Here is an 18,137-nt window from a genome sequence, read left to right as displayed (position 1 = left end):
GAAGCGAGTGCGCGGCGCCATCAGGCGCCAATACGGGGAGTTTAGTAACGCGTCAAGTGCTACATTCTCCGCCACCCAAAAATACAAAACCACGGTAATTCCCTAAAATTAGTACATTTTTAACATAAAGTTAATTAATTTAATTATCATTTGCGGCCCAAAAAAAATTAGTTTCGTAATCTACGCGTCAAGTGCTACATTCTCCGCCACCCAAAAATACAAAAACACGGTAATTCCCTAAAATTAGTACATTTTTAACATTAAGTTAATTAATTTAATTATCATTTGCGGCCCAAAAAAAATTAGTTTCGTAATCTACGCGTCAAGTGCTACATTCTCCGCCACCCAAAAATACAAAAACACGGTAATTCCCTAAAATTAGTACATTTTTAAAATTAAGTTTATTTAATTATCATTTGCGGCCCCAAAAAAAATTAGTTTCGTAATCTACGCGTCAAGTGCTACATTCTCCACCAAAAAAAAACACGAAATTACATGAGGCCGCTGTAGTGCAATTTTGCCGGAACATCTTCCCCACAAAAACCCTTATAACCAAATACTTTAATATTGCTTTAATATTTACTTAAGACGAGTTTCAAAATTATAATAGGATAAAATATTTAGTGTTTCGGCTTTTTAGAAAAATAACGCTGATAACAGCAGCCAGGGAAGTAAGCGCTCACCCCAGTCTTAGAGGTAATATACATAATTATTATCAAATAAGAGCCCACTAAGTATTTTTTTAAGATTAAAGTGTTTAGTACATTTTTCATAAGTTGCAATAAACAATTAACACATTGGTATTAAACCATTTAATTAAGTCAAAAATATTGATAAACAAATACACATTAATCAACACTCATATGTTCCTCAGCTGCAGTATCAACTCCGGGGCCACTATCAGGTTGTGCACTGCGATCTTCATCCATAGCAGGAGCATCGCTAGAAGGAGCTGGAGGATGAGGCCGTCTTTCTTCTCCTTCAATACCAGCAAGCTTTTCAAATTTTATTAAGGAAAAGTTATATTAAAACGATGAAAAGCTTTAATTTTATGCCCCAATTCAAGGATTACAAATGACGTTTTTCATTAACCTACTTCAAAACTGCTCTTAATTCCCTCTTGAATCATGTAAATTTTCAAAAGCAATTTCGCGATGAGAAAAATTATATCAATACCAGACAAGGTCCAAATCGCTAATGACTTTTAGAGATTCACTCACTCTGGTGAGAGTGTAACTAAATAAAAAACTTCACTCTTTCCCACTCTCATTTTTTGTCACTCGCCGAATGCACTCTTCCTCAAAGTTAGAAACTTGAAATTAATTAACTTTGCCATTAATAGATTGTACCTCCCTCTCCAGTAAAGTCATTAAATTAAAATTTCCCAACTTCTTTTCATAGTTTTAGAAATTGATTAGGGTGAAAGAGCTGACCTTGACTACCTTCACTCTTTTCCCACAAACTCACTTGTCGAGAAAAGAAAAAATGGTTTTTTACTGGGAAGTGGAGTGTAGTGAGAAAATCACTCACAAATTCCCTCAGAGTTTTGCCCAATACTGACCAAATTTTAAATAAAGCTGTAGTTAGATTTTATTATTGTCCCCAAATGATTAGCCACTTGAGATATTTTGTTGACAAAATATGTACAAGAGATATAAATTTTCTATAAATTTTAAAATTTAATAACATTCAGATACTCGTCCACTGAATCGTTGGAATTATAATGAAGATCCTAATAAATTGAGCCATTTTATCTTTTCCCTAATTATGGCCATTTTATCTCAATGTTTTTAAGCCAAATCTTGCTCCTTATTCCGTTGCTCCGTCACTGAACTCTGAGCAACAGGTAGTAGAAATTAGAGACCATAATCACGTTTGGAGAAGATCAAAGAAACTGTTTATGTGAAAAAATTTAAAGGATACATATGGAGATACTCCATCATCATCATAAACTGAGAAGTCATGATCTTTACCAACAATAGCAATTGATACATTTTTCGTTGATAATTCTACCTCATTTGGAAGGCATTCACGCAGAGCCCGTAAAGCATGTTTAACTAGTTCTTCTAAGTTAACTGTTAAAAAGAGAAATGACTATTAAAACAAAATAGATGAAAAGAATTTAAATACTTTTCCAATGTTAATAACAGCTTAATATTAGGTATTTTACGGAGAACCCAAACTAAACCTGGTAATTCAGGTTTCCAACAATTATACTAGGGTTGTTAATTTTCCGGAAAAATAAAATGCGGAAAAATTTCCAGAAAATTTTCCGCAAATCGGAAAAATAAAAAATTTAAACATAAATTACTTTTCAAGGGTTTTTAATGTTTTAAACTTTTTATCGATTTAAAATGACTAATATCAGTAAACATACTACAAAACATTAATAGTGTTACATTTCAACCAGTTTAAACTAGTCTATAGGTTTAGTTTTACTTTTAGATTAGAAAAAATGAGGTGAAAATGCCGCTTTATTTAAATTTGCAAACAATATATTAGACAGATCATGGAATGAAAACGTTTTTAATATTTTTCGGAAAAATACGGAAAATTTTCCGGAAAAAAGGCCTCGGTAATTTTCCGGAAAATTTTCCGAGCGGGAAATTATACAATAACGATTGTTTTATTTGTCAGGCCATTTTACTTTTTTCGGTCACATAATTTTAAAACATTTTATAAGAATCTTCAAGGGAAAATGGTTTGATTGTGTTACACATACTACTTTTGTAGTTGATTAATTAGGAAATGTTTAATTCTTTTAAATATTAAATATGAATAAACCTCCGCCCGAACTATCCCAAACCTTAGCACCATAAGGCTAACAACGCACCAGACGGATAACTAGCCTACTACTGATGCACTTCTTTCTGATAATTTTGGAGCATGTATTTCTCTTACCTGTTTTAAATGAATCCAAATGTTTCTCAAGGTATGTCCTTGCTGATTGAGATCTGGCGCCTATTGCCATTGCTCTACAGTCAAAATAATTAGCCGAAGGGCAAGTTTGATATATATGGGGGCCTTGATCCTATACCAACAAACACATGAATTAAATTAATTAAATAAATGTATTCAGTAAAATTAAAACATACATCATATCCGGCCACTAATAATCCTACACCATAAGGCCTACGGTCATATCGTTGAGTACAAACTTGCATTTCTAAAATATAAAAAATGTGCTATAATATTGTATATACAGGGTGTTGTCATTTGATCGGCCCAGGCATTTTTCTCAAAAAACTATACATTCTAGAAATGTGAAAAGTTTCAATAACTAAGTTGTAGAGCATACTCGAAAACCTTAAATGGAACTGGTATGGTGGAAATCGGACATTTCGTCACTGAAATAATTGGTCATGAAAATTTTTTTTTTAACTTTTCGTCTACCACGTAGCGTTCTAAAACTAACACTTCTAAAACCGTGAAAATTCTAAAGGAACCATAGCTGATTAGTTTATACTCTGTTTGCTGTCTTTACCTACGACAGCCCTGATACAGGCTAAAAGAGATTGGAAAACAAACTACTCACTGTTTCCTAGAGCAGAAACCAGACGGTTCACAGGTAAGGGCGAGTCGTGCGAATATCTGTTATTCAGACACTCAGTTCTAAGATACTTGCTTAAAAGAAATTTAATATTAGTATTATAAAACTGGACAATTTTTGATAATAAAATTTGTGCACATAGGAACATTGAAGAAATACATTTTGGTACTGGATCTTGGTGCTATGAGCTGTTAGAGTAATCGTAACAAGGTTTTATTATATAACTTCTCAACAGCAATAGTATCAAGAAATAATTTATACATAAGTGCACTACTTTGTTTGTTGCTCCTAGCTGCCATCTAGGAGCAACAAACACAAGTAGAACACAGCTAGCCTTTAAGCACGCTAACGCAGTGTTGTCTACAAATTTCATTAGACTTACTTTTACGCTAAACCTTTTACGGAAAGGGGGAAGACAATTTCTGAAATTTTCCCCTTCCGACGGCAGCAGGCGCTTAAGCGTCTAACCAATGAAAAATGTACACAAGAAAATGCACGACTTTTGACGGGTTGCGTCCTCCTTGTGTGTGGTTCTGTGTTTGTTGCTGCTAGCTGCCATTTAGTGTTCGGGATTTTAGGGGGCCATACTCAATACAAGTTTCCATTTCTCTATAATTTGTTCTTTTTAATTTAAATAATATTTTGGAACAGCAGTGTATCTGGGAATTGCTTTGATAGTATTAATATTGAACAGATTATTATTCCACTTGTAGATGAAACAACTAGAAGTCTGATCTGCGAAAGTCTAAGCCCCAAGTTCATAGGGACAAGAATCCTTTATATACCATGAATTTATTTCATCCACAAATATTCAACTCTATTATTACCCTATAATTCCCACTTTAAAACTGAATAGTGGAGTTTATTCACATGCCACACGAGTGATGTTTTTCTAAAGCCAATATGAACGAATATGGAAATAATGTCATTGTTGAAACTGGTACTGTTGGTTGGTTTACAATTAGGATAGTAGGTAAAACTGGAGAGGCTAATCTTAGTTTTAAGCTTTATCTCAAGTAAAGATGTTATGTTGGCCATCTAAATATCCAAATTAATGATTAACTAGGCAAAATTTTTCTAAAAAATTCTTTAACAAAGAATATGAGTAAACCAATCCGAGGCTTCTTATAAATTTTTTTGCCAAGTATATGGTTTTATTTTTCTTCGAGCACCATTTGTCGTAGTTGGAAGAAGTAGTCCTTCCTTTTTTAACAGGCAATCAAAATCTTGTGATTCAAAGTCATATATTTTCAAGTTATTAGTAGGATAATCCTATCACTTTGAGCAAGGCAACCTAATGTATTACAGAATATTCATAGGTTAAATAAATGGGGGGCGACTACATTTCTGTCCTTTTTCTTAAAAATATGATTTTAAATGCTAATGGACTCGCAACGGAAATATTTTGGAAAAGGTTAGCCTTGATTTTTCGCATAGCAAGTCCTACAAAAGTAACTAAGAATGAATCCCAGTCAACTAACAAGGAGACTACCGGAGGTGTTACACACCGATTTGATTTTGTTCAAACTCGGGGGATTGGTAGACCTTCCTGGAACTTGAAAAATCCTAAAGGGCTTTTATTCAATGGGCAACGGGTTTACCATGGCAACGAAAAATGTTTTTGACAACATAAAATAACATGGGATTTTGACCGATTTCCCTGTAAAAAAAAATTTAAAAAATTGATAAAAATGTGACCAATTTTGATTTTTTTCGTCAATTTTTATAAATTTTTTTTATAATTTTGGTATTTTTTTTTTTTCAATTTTTTAAAATGTTTCACAGGGGGGAGAGACCCTTGGAATCGGTTTTCAAGTCAACATACCTCAATAATCTTGCATCCGCAGTTAAACCCGCAATTGACATTCCAACATGGTTATCAATTGGAAATATTTTTTTCTGATGAGCTGATAATTCGGATGATGCTCTCTAAAAAATAAACATGACGTTGAAATTCTGTTCATTAAGTTCCATGGAAAAACGCACAGCTTGGTAAATATTTAGTGAGGTGCAATTATTTAAAAATCATTATTTCAACGGATGAAAAATAAAAGATTTACTTAAGAATTAGGCATTAAGGAATGGCTGTCAGCTTTCTAATCCATTAGCGTACCCAGGGAAACCCAAGCATAAAAATGTAGGGTTGTTTAAATTAAATTTATTTTCTTTTAATATATCTATTTGATTTTCAAATATTTTATTGTCGATCTCTTTCTTGAGAAAAGTATAAAAAATATGTGCAGCCATAGTGTAAACTTGGAAATGATCATAACTAAATATAATTACTAATTGTAATTTAGTTTGTTCTGATTTGGCATTGCTATGGAAACAACTTTTGTACATTTCAGTGGCGTATGGTTGTACGTACAAATCTTTTTTATTTTTTACTTTTTTTCAGACAACCATGCACAAATGACAATTCCATTCCATTATTTTTACAGCCTTTGAACTTTTTAAAATAATTTTTTTCATAGTTTATGGGCAATTAGAAATAGCATGAGTAACATAATAAACATAAGTATGGCACAGAATGAGCGTATGCGCGTTTAAGTTTGAAATTCGAAAATAACTAACTTCTGAAATAGAGCCAGTGTTTATAATAGTTATTTTTATCTTCCGATTCAATAATTCATCAATGTTTTCCAAAAGTAAGCGTTATTTACACTTTTGAAAGTATTTAAATTTTCAATAGGCCTTGGCTGGTCCGTCTAAAAGGCTGCCAGCGGAGACTCAGCAAATCGCCGACGATTTGCCAGGCATTTTCCAAATACTAGGAGCAGTTTGCGGAGTGTTGTCAGTCCGTCGGTACGTAATGGTTAACGTTGTCATTGGCGTAACAGACTATCATTCAAATATTTGCATTGGCTGAATAGGAAGTGTCATACTTATGTTTATTATGTAACTTATGGAAATAGGTATAATAATTTGAGACAAATGGCAGATAATCAAATGACCAAATTCTTTTAAATACCAAAAAGGTGCTTTTAAAACTCCAACAGGACTGTAATAACTGCCTAGGCTAATTAGTTTTAAATGGATTAAATTAGTAAATTTAAATTATAATAATAAAAAATTCATGTTTAACCTTAAGTGCAACCAACACTGCATGTGTTGAATTTTTAATTCCAACTGTAACAGAGCCTTGCTTGACAGCTTCCATGGCATATTCCACCTGGTGAAGCCTTCCTTGAGGGCTCCAAACTGTAACATCATTGTCATACTGGTTTCGAAACTAAAAATAAAATTGAGTTTGCCATGAAATTTATGTGGCACTAAACAAATTCTTAACAATTTTACATTATTAAACATTAAACAAATTTTAGGATCTGATAACAGTTATCTCTAGTCACATTTCAGTTAGTTTCTCAATTAGCAAATAACATTAATAACATACTGAGTTATAAAGAAAAAGTTTGAAAATACCTGCTATGGAAAAAATTATTATTTTATAATATATAAAATAAAAATTTGAGTGCATGAATAATAATAATAATCAGCTAGGCACCACCTTAGGCCTAAGTCATCGAGCAACTTTTAAAGCCTTTAATTCAGGTGGCAGAGTTATAATGAGTAGGAGGGTGGTGGCAAGCCCTTTATGCCACACGAGGCAACAGCTCCCTACACTAACTATTATAGTTAACCTCAACAAGCTTTTAATGATTGTATGCAGGCCAAGTCACACAGCTAAATTTATACATATATATATTTAAATATATAGGAGGAATATTGGGGGAAAAAAGGAAGAAATAGGAGAAAATTAATTATACAATAAGAGAAACGGTTGTCAAAATTATTTAAAGGGGAAATAACATTCAAAATAAAGTTGATAAAACTATCGGCAAACCATGTTGGAAATGAGCATCTTTAAAAACTAGGACAATTTGAGTTAAATTATAGGGTATTATAGGAAATTTAATACAATTATAGGAGAGACGTTAAATTTTAAATTATAGGAAATATAGGAACTGTGGTCACCCTGACAGTTTGGGGGGGGAGGGGGAGAGAGCTCTCATGTGTTTTAAATGTAAAGGAGTGTTTAATTCAAAAATAAGATATCTATCACTCTACCAGTAACTAAAAAGATGAGATATCTTGTAAGGGTACATCACGATCTGCACGCAATGGACTCTCTCGTATCATCTTGAGCCTGAAGTAGCATTCACTTTAAAAAGTATCAAGTGCTAGTTCAGGTATATTCTTTTGCTAAATTGTACCTTTGTTGATGGCGTAAATTGCAAGCCAGGCAACTCGTTCAACTTTGTAACATAATATTATTTTACCAAAAGTATTAAGCAAACTCTTACCATTATGACAGCGATGCAACTTTCTTTAAAATATAATTATAATAATCACTTATAAAACTTCAAAATTCAACGCGAAAGATGACACCGCTCAGGACTCAGCAGATATTGGAGCAGCAGACGACGTTTTCCAACTTCGTATAATCAAAGGCAGGGTTGCCAAACTTTTGGAAACCCACTAAATTCAAAGCCATAGAAATCTCATATGCTGCTGTCTATGGTGGAGCCTGAATCAACTTGGTCCAGGACAGACTTGGAAATAGCGGGAGTCCTGGGGCCAATGGCTCTTAAAAAAAATCAGGGGCCCTTAAAATAAATCATTCGAACTGGGGTTGCGGGCCAACTGGGCTGCCAAATTAAATAAAAATATTTATTAAAAATTTAACGGAAATTTAATGGGTAAATGAGTAAATTCATGATAATATATAATATATAATATATAATATTATATTAGAATAAATATATTTATATATATATATATTGAGGGTGCTCCAGAGAAGACTGGAACAAATTTACATTCGTGTTCTTTGGGAAACAAGGACTGAAAAAGGTCTTCAGAAACGTTTTCCTGAATTGGACGGTTTGGACCCGTATCCGAGTAATTGGCCGTTAAAAAATGGCCTCCAAAACATTAAATTGTGCAGTTTCTATTATTCCTTGGACCCAACCCAATTGTTTCCTATTATTGATCATTTGGTTTTTTATCGAAAAAGTATCAAAAGTTCATTATTAATTGAAAGAAGTATTCTACGTGTAGAAATTAACAATAACAAGGTGTTTTATAGTGACCACGTCAATTGAAAGAAAGTTACTTATTGAATTTCGTTTTTTCTTCCAATGCCATAAGTACAAATTTAACTGAATTACAAAAAGTTTACAAAATTATCACTTGGGGCACACGCAAATCATTCTTGAACCCGTTCGAAGATTCGAGGCGTGTTACGAATTTGCGACCGAAAACTATGGTTGCGCCTCCTAACTACTCATCGGAGGTCAACTTTAATGCACTGTGGAAGCTAGCAAGTTAGAAACTTAAGCCAACGCTTGACGTAATTAGATCCCTTATACGGTGCGGCACCGTTGCGTCATCTAGACCCGTTTCGGTCGCGAATAGTTTCACAGCGATCCATAATTCGTTGTCGAAGGTCGTCAATGCTGCAGACTTCAGTCTTGTGTACCAATTTTTCAAGATGTCCCCAGAACTAAAAGTTGGGTATGGGTAGAAATTCCTGTTCTTTGAGTAACAAGGAGTAAAAACGTCATATGAGATAAGTGAATAAAAATTTCAAGTAGCGAAAGCTTATTAAGCATTCGCATCTAGAAGTATGCTATCGTTACGATTTAAAACAATGACAAGGTGATTTAAATTACCAAGAGACACAGTAAAAAATAATTTCTTTGTTTTATGGTTTCTCAGAGGTTCTACGTACTGTTACAAATGTTGTTCGAAATGGCCCCCATTGGCGTGTAGGCAATTAGCTTGGACGCGTCTTTGGAAAGATTCTTGAACACGACGAAAGATTCCTGGCGTGTTTCGGATAAATATACAGGGTCTTTTTTTTTGCTCGGAAAAGTGTTTTTTTTCAAAAACTATTTATAGTACCGATTTCAAATTTGGAAGGTCAATTCTCTATACCGGGGGACATCAGTTTGAGAAATTTGAGCGTTTTCGGTAATGTTTTTCACCAATTTTGAAAAATTATTTTTCGACCACTAGGTGCGAGATAAAAAATGTCTATTATAAAGTTGTAGGCCGTCATCGAAAACCCTTAAAAATTGTTCACTCGACGAAAAACAATTTATTTATCAGTGAAAATTCGAGCTTGAAAAATTTGCAAGTTGGTGAAGCCAAATTACGATTGTTTGAAACGATAATTGAAAAGGGAACAAGTCTAATACAAACGTAGTAGAGTTTTCACACTTGAAAAAATTTACACGTTTGGTTTTTAAATGCAGATATTTTATTCACATAAATTTTTACAAAACATTTTCAATAATATCACCATTGGCTGCAACACAGGTTTGTGCGCGGACAATTAAGCTCTCAAACGCTTTCTCTACCATTTCTGGTGTGACGTCTCGGCAAGCACTGATTATTCGTCTAATGAGTTCCTCCCTAGTTTCAATGGGCGTGGCGTATACCTTTGCTTTAACGAATCCCCAGAGAAAATAATCCAGCGGTGTTAGGTCAGGTGACCTTGCTGGCCAATGCACTGGACCATTTCTCCCTATCCACCTTTCAGGAAACTCGTTGTTGAGGTGCTCAGTTACTTGCTGGGAAAAATGCGGAGGGGCGCCATCTTGCTGAAACCACAACTGACGTCTTTCAGCCAATGGAAGGTCGTCGATTGCGTCACTCAGTTCGTTCTGTAGAAAATGTAAATACCTTTGGCCATTGAGGTTCGTCGGCAGGAAAAAGGGACCAATCAAACGGTTTCCAACAAGTCCAACCCAAACATTGACCCGTTCAAATTGAACCTGGTGATGATATTCAAAACCCCAATGTGGGTTGATGTCAGACCAAAGATGGCTGTTTTGATGATTAAAGGGCCCATCTCTAGAAAATGACGCTTCGTCGGAGAACAAAACATGGCGCAAAAATTGTCTATCTTCTTGGACAGCATTTAGTAACCAGTTGCTAAATTCATAACGTCTTTGATGGTCTCCGTCAATTAGTCCTTGGTGGAGCGTAGCTCTGTATGGGTGATAGCGATTCTTACGAAGAATTTTCCACACACGATTTGCAGAACAACCCAAATCAGCAGCGGCGTTAGCGCAACTGTGACGAGGATATGCCACAAAGTACGCGAGTACATTGTTCTCGAAGTCTAAATCCGGTTGACCCAATCCGCGAAACCTAGGTTGCAAGTTACCAAATTGATTGAAATCGTGAATTGCTCGTCCTACTGTATTTACAGATGGTGCTCCATTTGGATGTCTTTCTGCGAAGATTTCAGTCACTCTTCTAAGGTTTTGCGCTGCTTCTCCATAGTAAATGGCAACTACCTCGGTACGCTCAGCTACTGAATAACGAGGCATTGTTCGAAATATTATCAAACACTGATAATAATCTCCCAAAGTTTTCCTTTAAATACCCAATGCATGTTTAGGATTGACCTATAGCCTCGTGTTTTTTAAATCCGGTCGTTTTTTTAACCAAAGTTTCAACTGGATTAGGTAATTCGGTTTCAATTATCGTTTCAAACAATCGTAATTTGGCTTCACCAACTTGTAAATTTTTCAAGCTCGAATTTTCACTGATAAATAAGTTGTTTTTCGTCGAGTGAACAATTTTTAAGGGTTTTCGATGACGGCCTACAACTTTATAATAGAAATTTTTTATCTCGCACCTAGTGGTCGAAAAATAATTTTTCAAAATTGGTGAAAAACATTACCGAAAACGCTCAAATTTCTCAAACTGATGTCCCCCGGTATAGAGAATTGACCTTCCAAATTTGAAATCGGTACTATAAATAGTTTTTGAAAAAAAAACACTTTTCCGAGCAAAAAAAAAGACCCTGTATATTATTAGAGATGGCCATGAATCTATCCGATTCTTCAAAAAACGCGACTTTACTGGAGAGCGTGGTACAAATGAAGCTAAAATTAAAAATAACGAAATGATAACATCGTCAGAGAGCCATTGTAGAGGACTATAGTTGGACAACTTATACTCTATTTATAAAATATATGTCCCATATAAAAAAATGTTTATAATTGCGTGAAACAGGTCAAATTCAAACGCCGGTGTCGCCCTTTAAAGTATCATTCATTATTAATAAAGTCAAATTTACCAATAGCCTTCGAGCTAAGGAAGTATAGCGCCATCGGCCTTAATATCAGCCAACTAATTATGTGAACAAATAGCAGATAACTTTTAATATCTATGTTTTTCGGTTGAAACTTTCAGCTGGCGTACAGAGATAATTTTGAACGAGCAGACAGCTCCCAGGTAGCAAAGCAACGTTGCAATTTGGTTAAATTTTGGTTATCTGGTTGAAATATCGTTATGAGTTATTTTTTCAACGTTCTACTAACGTTGAATTGTAGTTTATAAATTTAACTGTTTCGAACCAAATTTTCCAATAACCTTCTTAACGTTAAAATAACGTTGTTTTTAATCAATTTCGTCTAAGTTTATTTTTAGACGAAAATATAACGTTTCTTTTTGGTTTTGTTAAAAACTATTTTTTCATTAAGGATAAATAACCATATAAACGTTCTTATAGATACTAATTCAACGATAAAGGTTAAAATTTTAACTTAATACTTTAGTATATCGTTGTTAAAAATACTACAGCAAAACCTCTAAAACTTATTTTTGGTCTTACAATTTGTCATTTACCATATTTTCAGCCGAATTAAGTTGCCTATTCGTAATTTATCCATCTATAGAAAAAAATTCATTTCATCCCCTAGCTCAAGCATAGCTCAAGTGATGTGTTATAATAATTAATTTTATTCACGGGTATAGAAAGTGATTGAACACATTTGTACCCCGAAACGGGATTCTAGATGTTACAATTGTAATGCGCGTAGGAGTGTGGTGGCACCGTAGCAAGCCCTTCATGCCACGCGCACATGGACTAACAACTCCATATACATGCGACCAATTGAAGTCGGCTGTGGCTCTGCACAGGTAGAGATTATCTAAAGTGAAAGTAAAAGCAGTACCTACGCATTTGTACTATAGGCAGTGGTAAAAGTATCGCGCCATTAGGCAATAGGCATTAGCACGGTCGGTTTTAAACAATCAATAGATAGTGCTGTAATTTGAATGAATATGGTAATTATAAGTATTAAATATATTATCAAGTTAATGATAAGCTTATAAAACACTAATAGGTATTTACTAAATGTCATTTGACATGATCGCTTAGTATTTAATAATGGATTATCGTGACCCAGCAGTTAAGCCTTTGTATCACTTTCCAAAGTCTCATTTGCATTAACAAACTTGGTTTAAAAACTATGATTTTATGAATTTATTCAAGCTATAAATCAGTTCACATTGTATGCAATAAATTAACTTAGGTTCAATTTGTTTCCAATAAGTTTAAAATTTAGAAATGATACTTTTTATTTGAATGTTGAGTATTGAAATTGAGAAAAACTACATTTTTCTAAATCTTAAAAATGAATTATTATTACCAGGGCTATATTTACTGCTAATCTTGAAAAATATAGGCCATCACAAATTCATATTATTAATTAAAAAGTTTAGCAATAGACAGTTGTGACAAAAAAATTCAAATATTTAGCTCTGATTACATGATTCTTGGTACGCGATACAGTGGGTGAACAAAATACCAGTGTATTTAATGTGAAAATTTTAAATTCTGTGATAAAATATAATTCCCTTCCCAAATTGATGTCTCTACATTAGTTCACAATGTTTGCATTAAGTGATTTAGGAAAAAAAAATAGAAATAATGCTTTTTAATTCAATGTTGAGAGTTGAAATTTTGAAAAATTCTACATTTTTCTTAACCTTAAAATATGGAATTATTTTTATTAGGGCTATATTTCCTGCTTATCTTTAATACTATAGGCCACCGGAAATTCATATTATTAATTTAAAAGTTTAGCAATAGAGAGTTGTGATAAAAAATTCAAATATTTAGCTCTGATTACATGATTCTTAGTATGCGATACAGCGGGTGAGCAAAATACCGCAGTCTGTATTTAAAGTAAAAATTTCAAAGTCTGGGGGAAGATATAATTCCATTATCAAATTGATGTCTCTACATTAGATCACCATGTTTGCATTCAGTTATTTTTGGTAAAAAAATTAGAAATAATGCTTTTTAATTCAATGTTGAGAGTTGAAATTTGGAAACATTCTACATTTTTCTTAACCCTAAAATAAGGGATTATTTTCATTAGGGCTATATTTACTGCTAATCTTAAATACTATAGGCCATCACAAATTCACAATAAAAAAGTTTTGTAATAGTCAGCTGTGGTAAATAAAAATCAATCTTCATCTGCAATTCTGCAGTTTGTTCATATTGATAGAGAAATTTATATTGCTTAGTTAGTACTAAATAATTTTGAGGAATGTCATTATTGTTATATTTTGAATATTTTTTTCTGTTGTCATTGAGTTAAGGTGATTTGTGTACCTTCAATAATGAAATAGATTTTGTAATACCATATGTTTATGCTTTTCAAAATTGGGATTTAAGATTATCTCCAAGTATTTTTGATTAATTTGAATAAGATTTAAATATTTAGGAAGTAACGACAAGTAAGATTAAACTTTTTTAAGATGTTTGACCAAACTGATGGAGATTTTAGATTCAGTATTGCAATAAATAGCGTGTATATTTTCCGTAAAAAGCGATTTGTGATATTTTAGAAACAAGGGAGATATTATATTCGCTGTATACATCGAAATTAATATTTAAAATTCGTTAATTAAATGCTTAATTTCAAATATTCTCGATTATTGGAAATACGATTTAAGTATTTTTAAATAACGTATATTCAAGTTTTAAGTAGATCCAATTTTTTATTTTCCAAAAAAGTGATTTGTGTTAATCTAATTAACTGATATGTTTTAGTAGTTCATATTGCATTGTAACCCAAAAGTTTTATAAAAAGTACAGTTCTTTCTTTTCTTAACTTAAATTTTTTCCAGTGTCTGTTTATATTTTTATGGCTATCAATAAATTTTTATGTGAGAGATGCATTAAATAAAAATTGATCCATTTCGGAGATCACGCCTGCTCTAATTAGTATGTAAAAGGCATACATTCTAGTATAAGAACGACGTTATTTTAACTCCTAAAATACGTTGATTTACAGTTGGTTTCAATTAGAGCACTAACGTTAATAAAACGTTTTATGGTAGTTAATTGAACGTTTAATAAACGGTTTTTTGTATAACGTGTTATTTACGTTGCACAAGTAACGTTACGATTAGAAAAATACTAACGTTAACTAAACGTATTTCTAACGGTTTTTTTATAGTATAAATCACCGGACATGATCTACGTTATTATAACGTTTGATTTACTACTATTTATCAACGGTTTTAAAACGATTTTTTAACCACATTTTGCTACCTGGGCGTTTATATATTCAATTTAAAACTCGGTCGGTAGGCGGCGATTAGGCGATACATATGACCAAAATTTAAACTACGCACGAGGCATATAACGACGAGGAAAAACTAATAGCGTCTGCTGCTACCTATCTAGGTTTCAATAGCGAACCAAAGGGGGCGTAGCAATAGAGTAGTGTCAGTGCTACATCACGCACCGTCGCCCATGCTTTTTCCTATAGATAAAAAAAACACACCTTAATGGCGGCCATGGCCAAAGCTACGAGGCGATACTACTCTATAGTTTCCGGTCACGAATACTACTTATTATACTATTCTAAAACTATTTAGACCTGACTTTACTTAATTAAAGGGACACACAGCAGCGTTTGAATTTAATCAGTTTCAAGCGCTTGTTTCCAGAATATGATGGTTGTATCTGCCGAATTCTTTCAAACGCTGGTGTGGCGTTTTAAAAAATGAAAATTTCTTACATTGATGTTATTAAAGATTTAAAAAAAAATTCACGCTACCAGCCATTATATTTTTTTTATGAAAATAAAGGGTAACAAATTTTGTTAAAACTAAATGTTTTGATATTGTCTACAAATGACCATGTACACCCTGTTCAAAAAGTCTTTGCCCGTGGGAGATTTCGAACATTTTCGCCCGTCATTTCTTGTATAGTTGCATCAAGTTGAAGCGGACATCGGTAGTAGATAAATAAAATGTTTAGCTACAACTGGCCAAAATCATTTTCTGAATAGACTTATAATTTGGCCTATTTTGGCCTAAAAGAGGGGGTGTCAACTTTTTTATTTTTGATCTCAGGTCATTTTAAACCCGATTTTCGTGTTCTCCGGGGTTGATTTATATTTAGAAAGTGTTGGAATTATTCAAATCGTTGCATTGGTTCAAAAGATATTAATTAAAGACGTTTTCACAGAAATTGAGAAATATCTAAACATCTCACCAAGCCTTTTAAAATAATATATGTTGACGGGTTCTGTCGCCATCTATAGTTCCTAGAAGTAATATTTTTTGTTTAATTCTAAATATGTAACAAATTGAAGGTTAACATAAATATTTTCTGGCGTCGCCCCTGTTCGTTTCTCAAATGAGCACATGAAAACATTTATTATTTTAAATGGCTTGGTGAGATGTTTAGATATTTCTCAATTTCTGTGAAAACGTCTTTGGTTAATAACTTTTGAACCAATGCGTCGATTTGAATAATTCCAACACTTTCTAAATATAAATCAACCCCGGAGAACACGAAAATCGGGTTTAAAATGACCTGAGATCAAAAATAAAAAAGTTGACACCCCCTCTTTTAGGCCAAAATAGGCCAAATTATAAGTCTATTCAGAAAATGATTTTGGCCAATTTGTAGCTAAACATTTTATTAATCTATTACCGATGTCCGCTTCGACTTGATACAACTATACAAGAAATGACGGGCGAAAATGTTCGAAATCTCCCACGGGCAAAGACTTTTTGAACAGAGTGTACATCTACTTTCGGTAAAATATTCCGAATAAAAAAGGCTCAAAAATTTTAATGGCCTATAGGCGTCAAATGTCTTAATGCACCCACTGACAAGGAGAGTACCCGAGGTGTTTATTGCCGATTTTGTTCAAAGTCGGGCGTAATGTAGACCTATATGAAATATGTAATTTCCCAAAAGGAGACGTTGCACTACCCATTCGATTTGCTATGGCCACCGAAAATGTTTTTGATCACTTAAAACCATAAAATCTCCATTTAAAAAAGCATGGGATTTTCTCGGTTTCACAGGGTCCTAGCTACGAAAATTTTGAAAAATTTTGAAAATCACGAAATGTGTAATTTGGACCACATTTAGGTAAATTTCATCAAGTTTGGGTAAATTGATACATTTTTAGGGTAAATTTGTAACAAATTTTGGGTAAAATCATTGAGTTGGGAATATTAATCTAGACATGGGCCAAATAATGATAAATAATAATAATTTATCATTATTTGGCCCATGATCTAGAGATCCAATCAAATCTGCTCCCCGCGAAACAAGTTTTTGAAAAATACGAATGTGCGGTCTGCTCTAAAATGACGAGCAAACGTTATCATATGACCCGTGGCGCCATCCATTATTTTGAAGAAAAAAATCTTTTTGCTTGAAAACGCGTCTTATTTGAACGAATCATTGAGAGATAGACGGCGCCACGGGTAGAATGATAACGTTTTCTCGTCATTTGGGTTGCCGATGGGAGCAGACGACAGTATTCTTATTTTTAAAAACTTGTTTCGCGAAATACTGAAATCCGACGTTTCGATTGGACCTCTAGATTAATATTCCCAACTCAATGGGTAAAATAAGGAAAAAATCTTATTTTGGTTGTAAGTGGTCAAAAACATTTTCGGTTGCCATGGCAAATCGAATGGGTAATGCATGGGCCAAATAATGATAAATCCAGGACATGACTCTGGTACCTTCACGCGTACTAAATCGGCCGTCCACTAAAAGACACAGGCGGCCATTTTAGTAGGGGGGAAAAGGAGGAAAAATAAAAAAAAATTGGGGGCAAAATCAAGCAAGTTTCCGGTTTCCCGAACGCCATCTAGTGATGACTGAGTCGGAATTCGGAAATAAGTGGCGGTTGTAATTCGAAAATCTTGCCATATTTGGCCCCTCATTTTTTGAAAAATTTTAACGGTTCTAGGAAAGTATATGTTTAATATTAAATAATTATATATATTATACTAATTATGAACTTAGTACGTATAAAAATAAGTACTTACTTTAATAAAAACACTATATATGATAACTGTGAATAAATATTCCAGGATATTTACTACGACGACCACGTGTATTATTTTTGAAAACTGTCCCTAAAAAATTTGCCCCCAAAATGACGTAGGTCCGCGATCGCGCGTTTTTCCCAATAGGGAGCAATAGTGATCGGGTGTTAGCGCTGTCGGACGGGTTTTTCGCATAGAGTCATGTCCTGGATTTATCATTATTTGGCCCATGGGTAGTGCAACGTCTCCTTTTGAGAAATTTCATATCTCATATAGGTCTCGGGTACTCTCCTTGTGAGGTTCGCAATCGATTTATTCAATGCTTAACATTTTTCGTGAGCAGTTGAAAACCGGTAAAGATAGTTCTAAAGTAAAAACGTTTAGTAAAATATTTAAGGGCGCAGTTATCATTTTTGCAGTCGCTTCTCTCTCTCTCTTTCCCTTTAGAATCACACGCTAA

The 18,137-nt window shown here is 33.6% G+C and overlaps 1 protein-coding gene across 1 annotated transcript; it reads right to left on the bottom strand.

Annotated features, from left to right (window-relative positions):
* Positions 1-789: 789 nt before the first annotated feature.
* Prosalpha6 (Proteasome alpha6 subunit) lies at positions 790-8,008 on the bottom strand. Its single transcript, XM_090166520.1, has 8 exons — positions 7,855-8,008; positions 6,636-6,782; positions 5,376-5,479; positions 3,536-3,624; positions 3,096-3,166; positions 2,902-3,031; positions 1,924-2,075; positions 790-995 (listed from the first exon to the last, which is right to left on the bottom strand). Exons 1-8 carry the CDS (start codon positions 7,855-7,857, stop codon positions 849-851), a joined length of 843 nt encoding a protein of 280 aa, XP_090022646.1. The 5' UTR covers positions 7,858-8,008; the 3' UTR covers positions 790-848.
* Positions 8,009-18,137: the final 10,129 nt, after the last annotated feature.

This window comes from Leiobunum rupestre, chromosome 2 (assembly GCF_980474605.1).
Source record: "Leiobunum rupestre chromosome 2, qqLeiRupe1.1.hap1, whole genome shotgun sequence".
Classification (NCBI taxonomy): domain Eukaryota; kingdom Metazoa; phylum Arthropoda; class Arachnida; order Opiliones; family Sclerosomatidae; genus Leiobunum; species Leiobunum rupestre.
Note: the sequence above shows the minus strand (reverse complement) of the source record. Positions and strands in the feature narration are given on the sequence as shown.

What these genes read in the sequence shown, in the direction of transcription:
- Prosalpha6 (XM_090166520.1), bottom strand. An exon ending in GGTTTCTGCTCTAGGAAACA is followed by an intron (nt 3,167 to 3,535) that starts GTGAGTAGTTTG and finishes TTTATATTTTAG; the next exon opens with AAATGCAAGTTTGTACTCAA. An exon ending in TATTAGTGGCCGGATATGAT is followed by an intron (nt 3,032 to 3,095) that starts GTATGTTTTAAT and finishes TTGTTGGTATAG; the next exon opens with GATCAAGGCCCCCATATATA.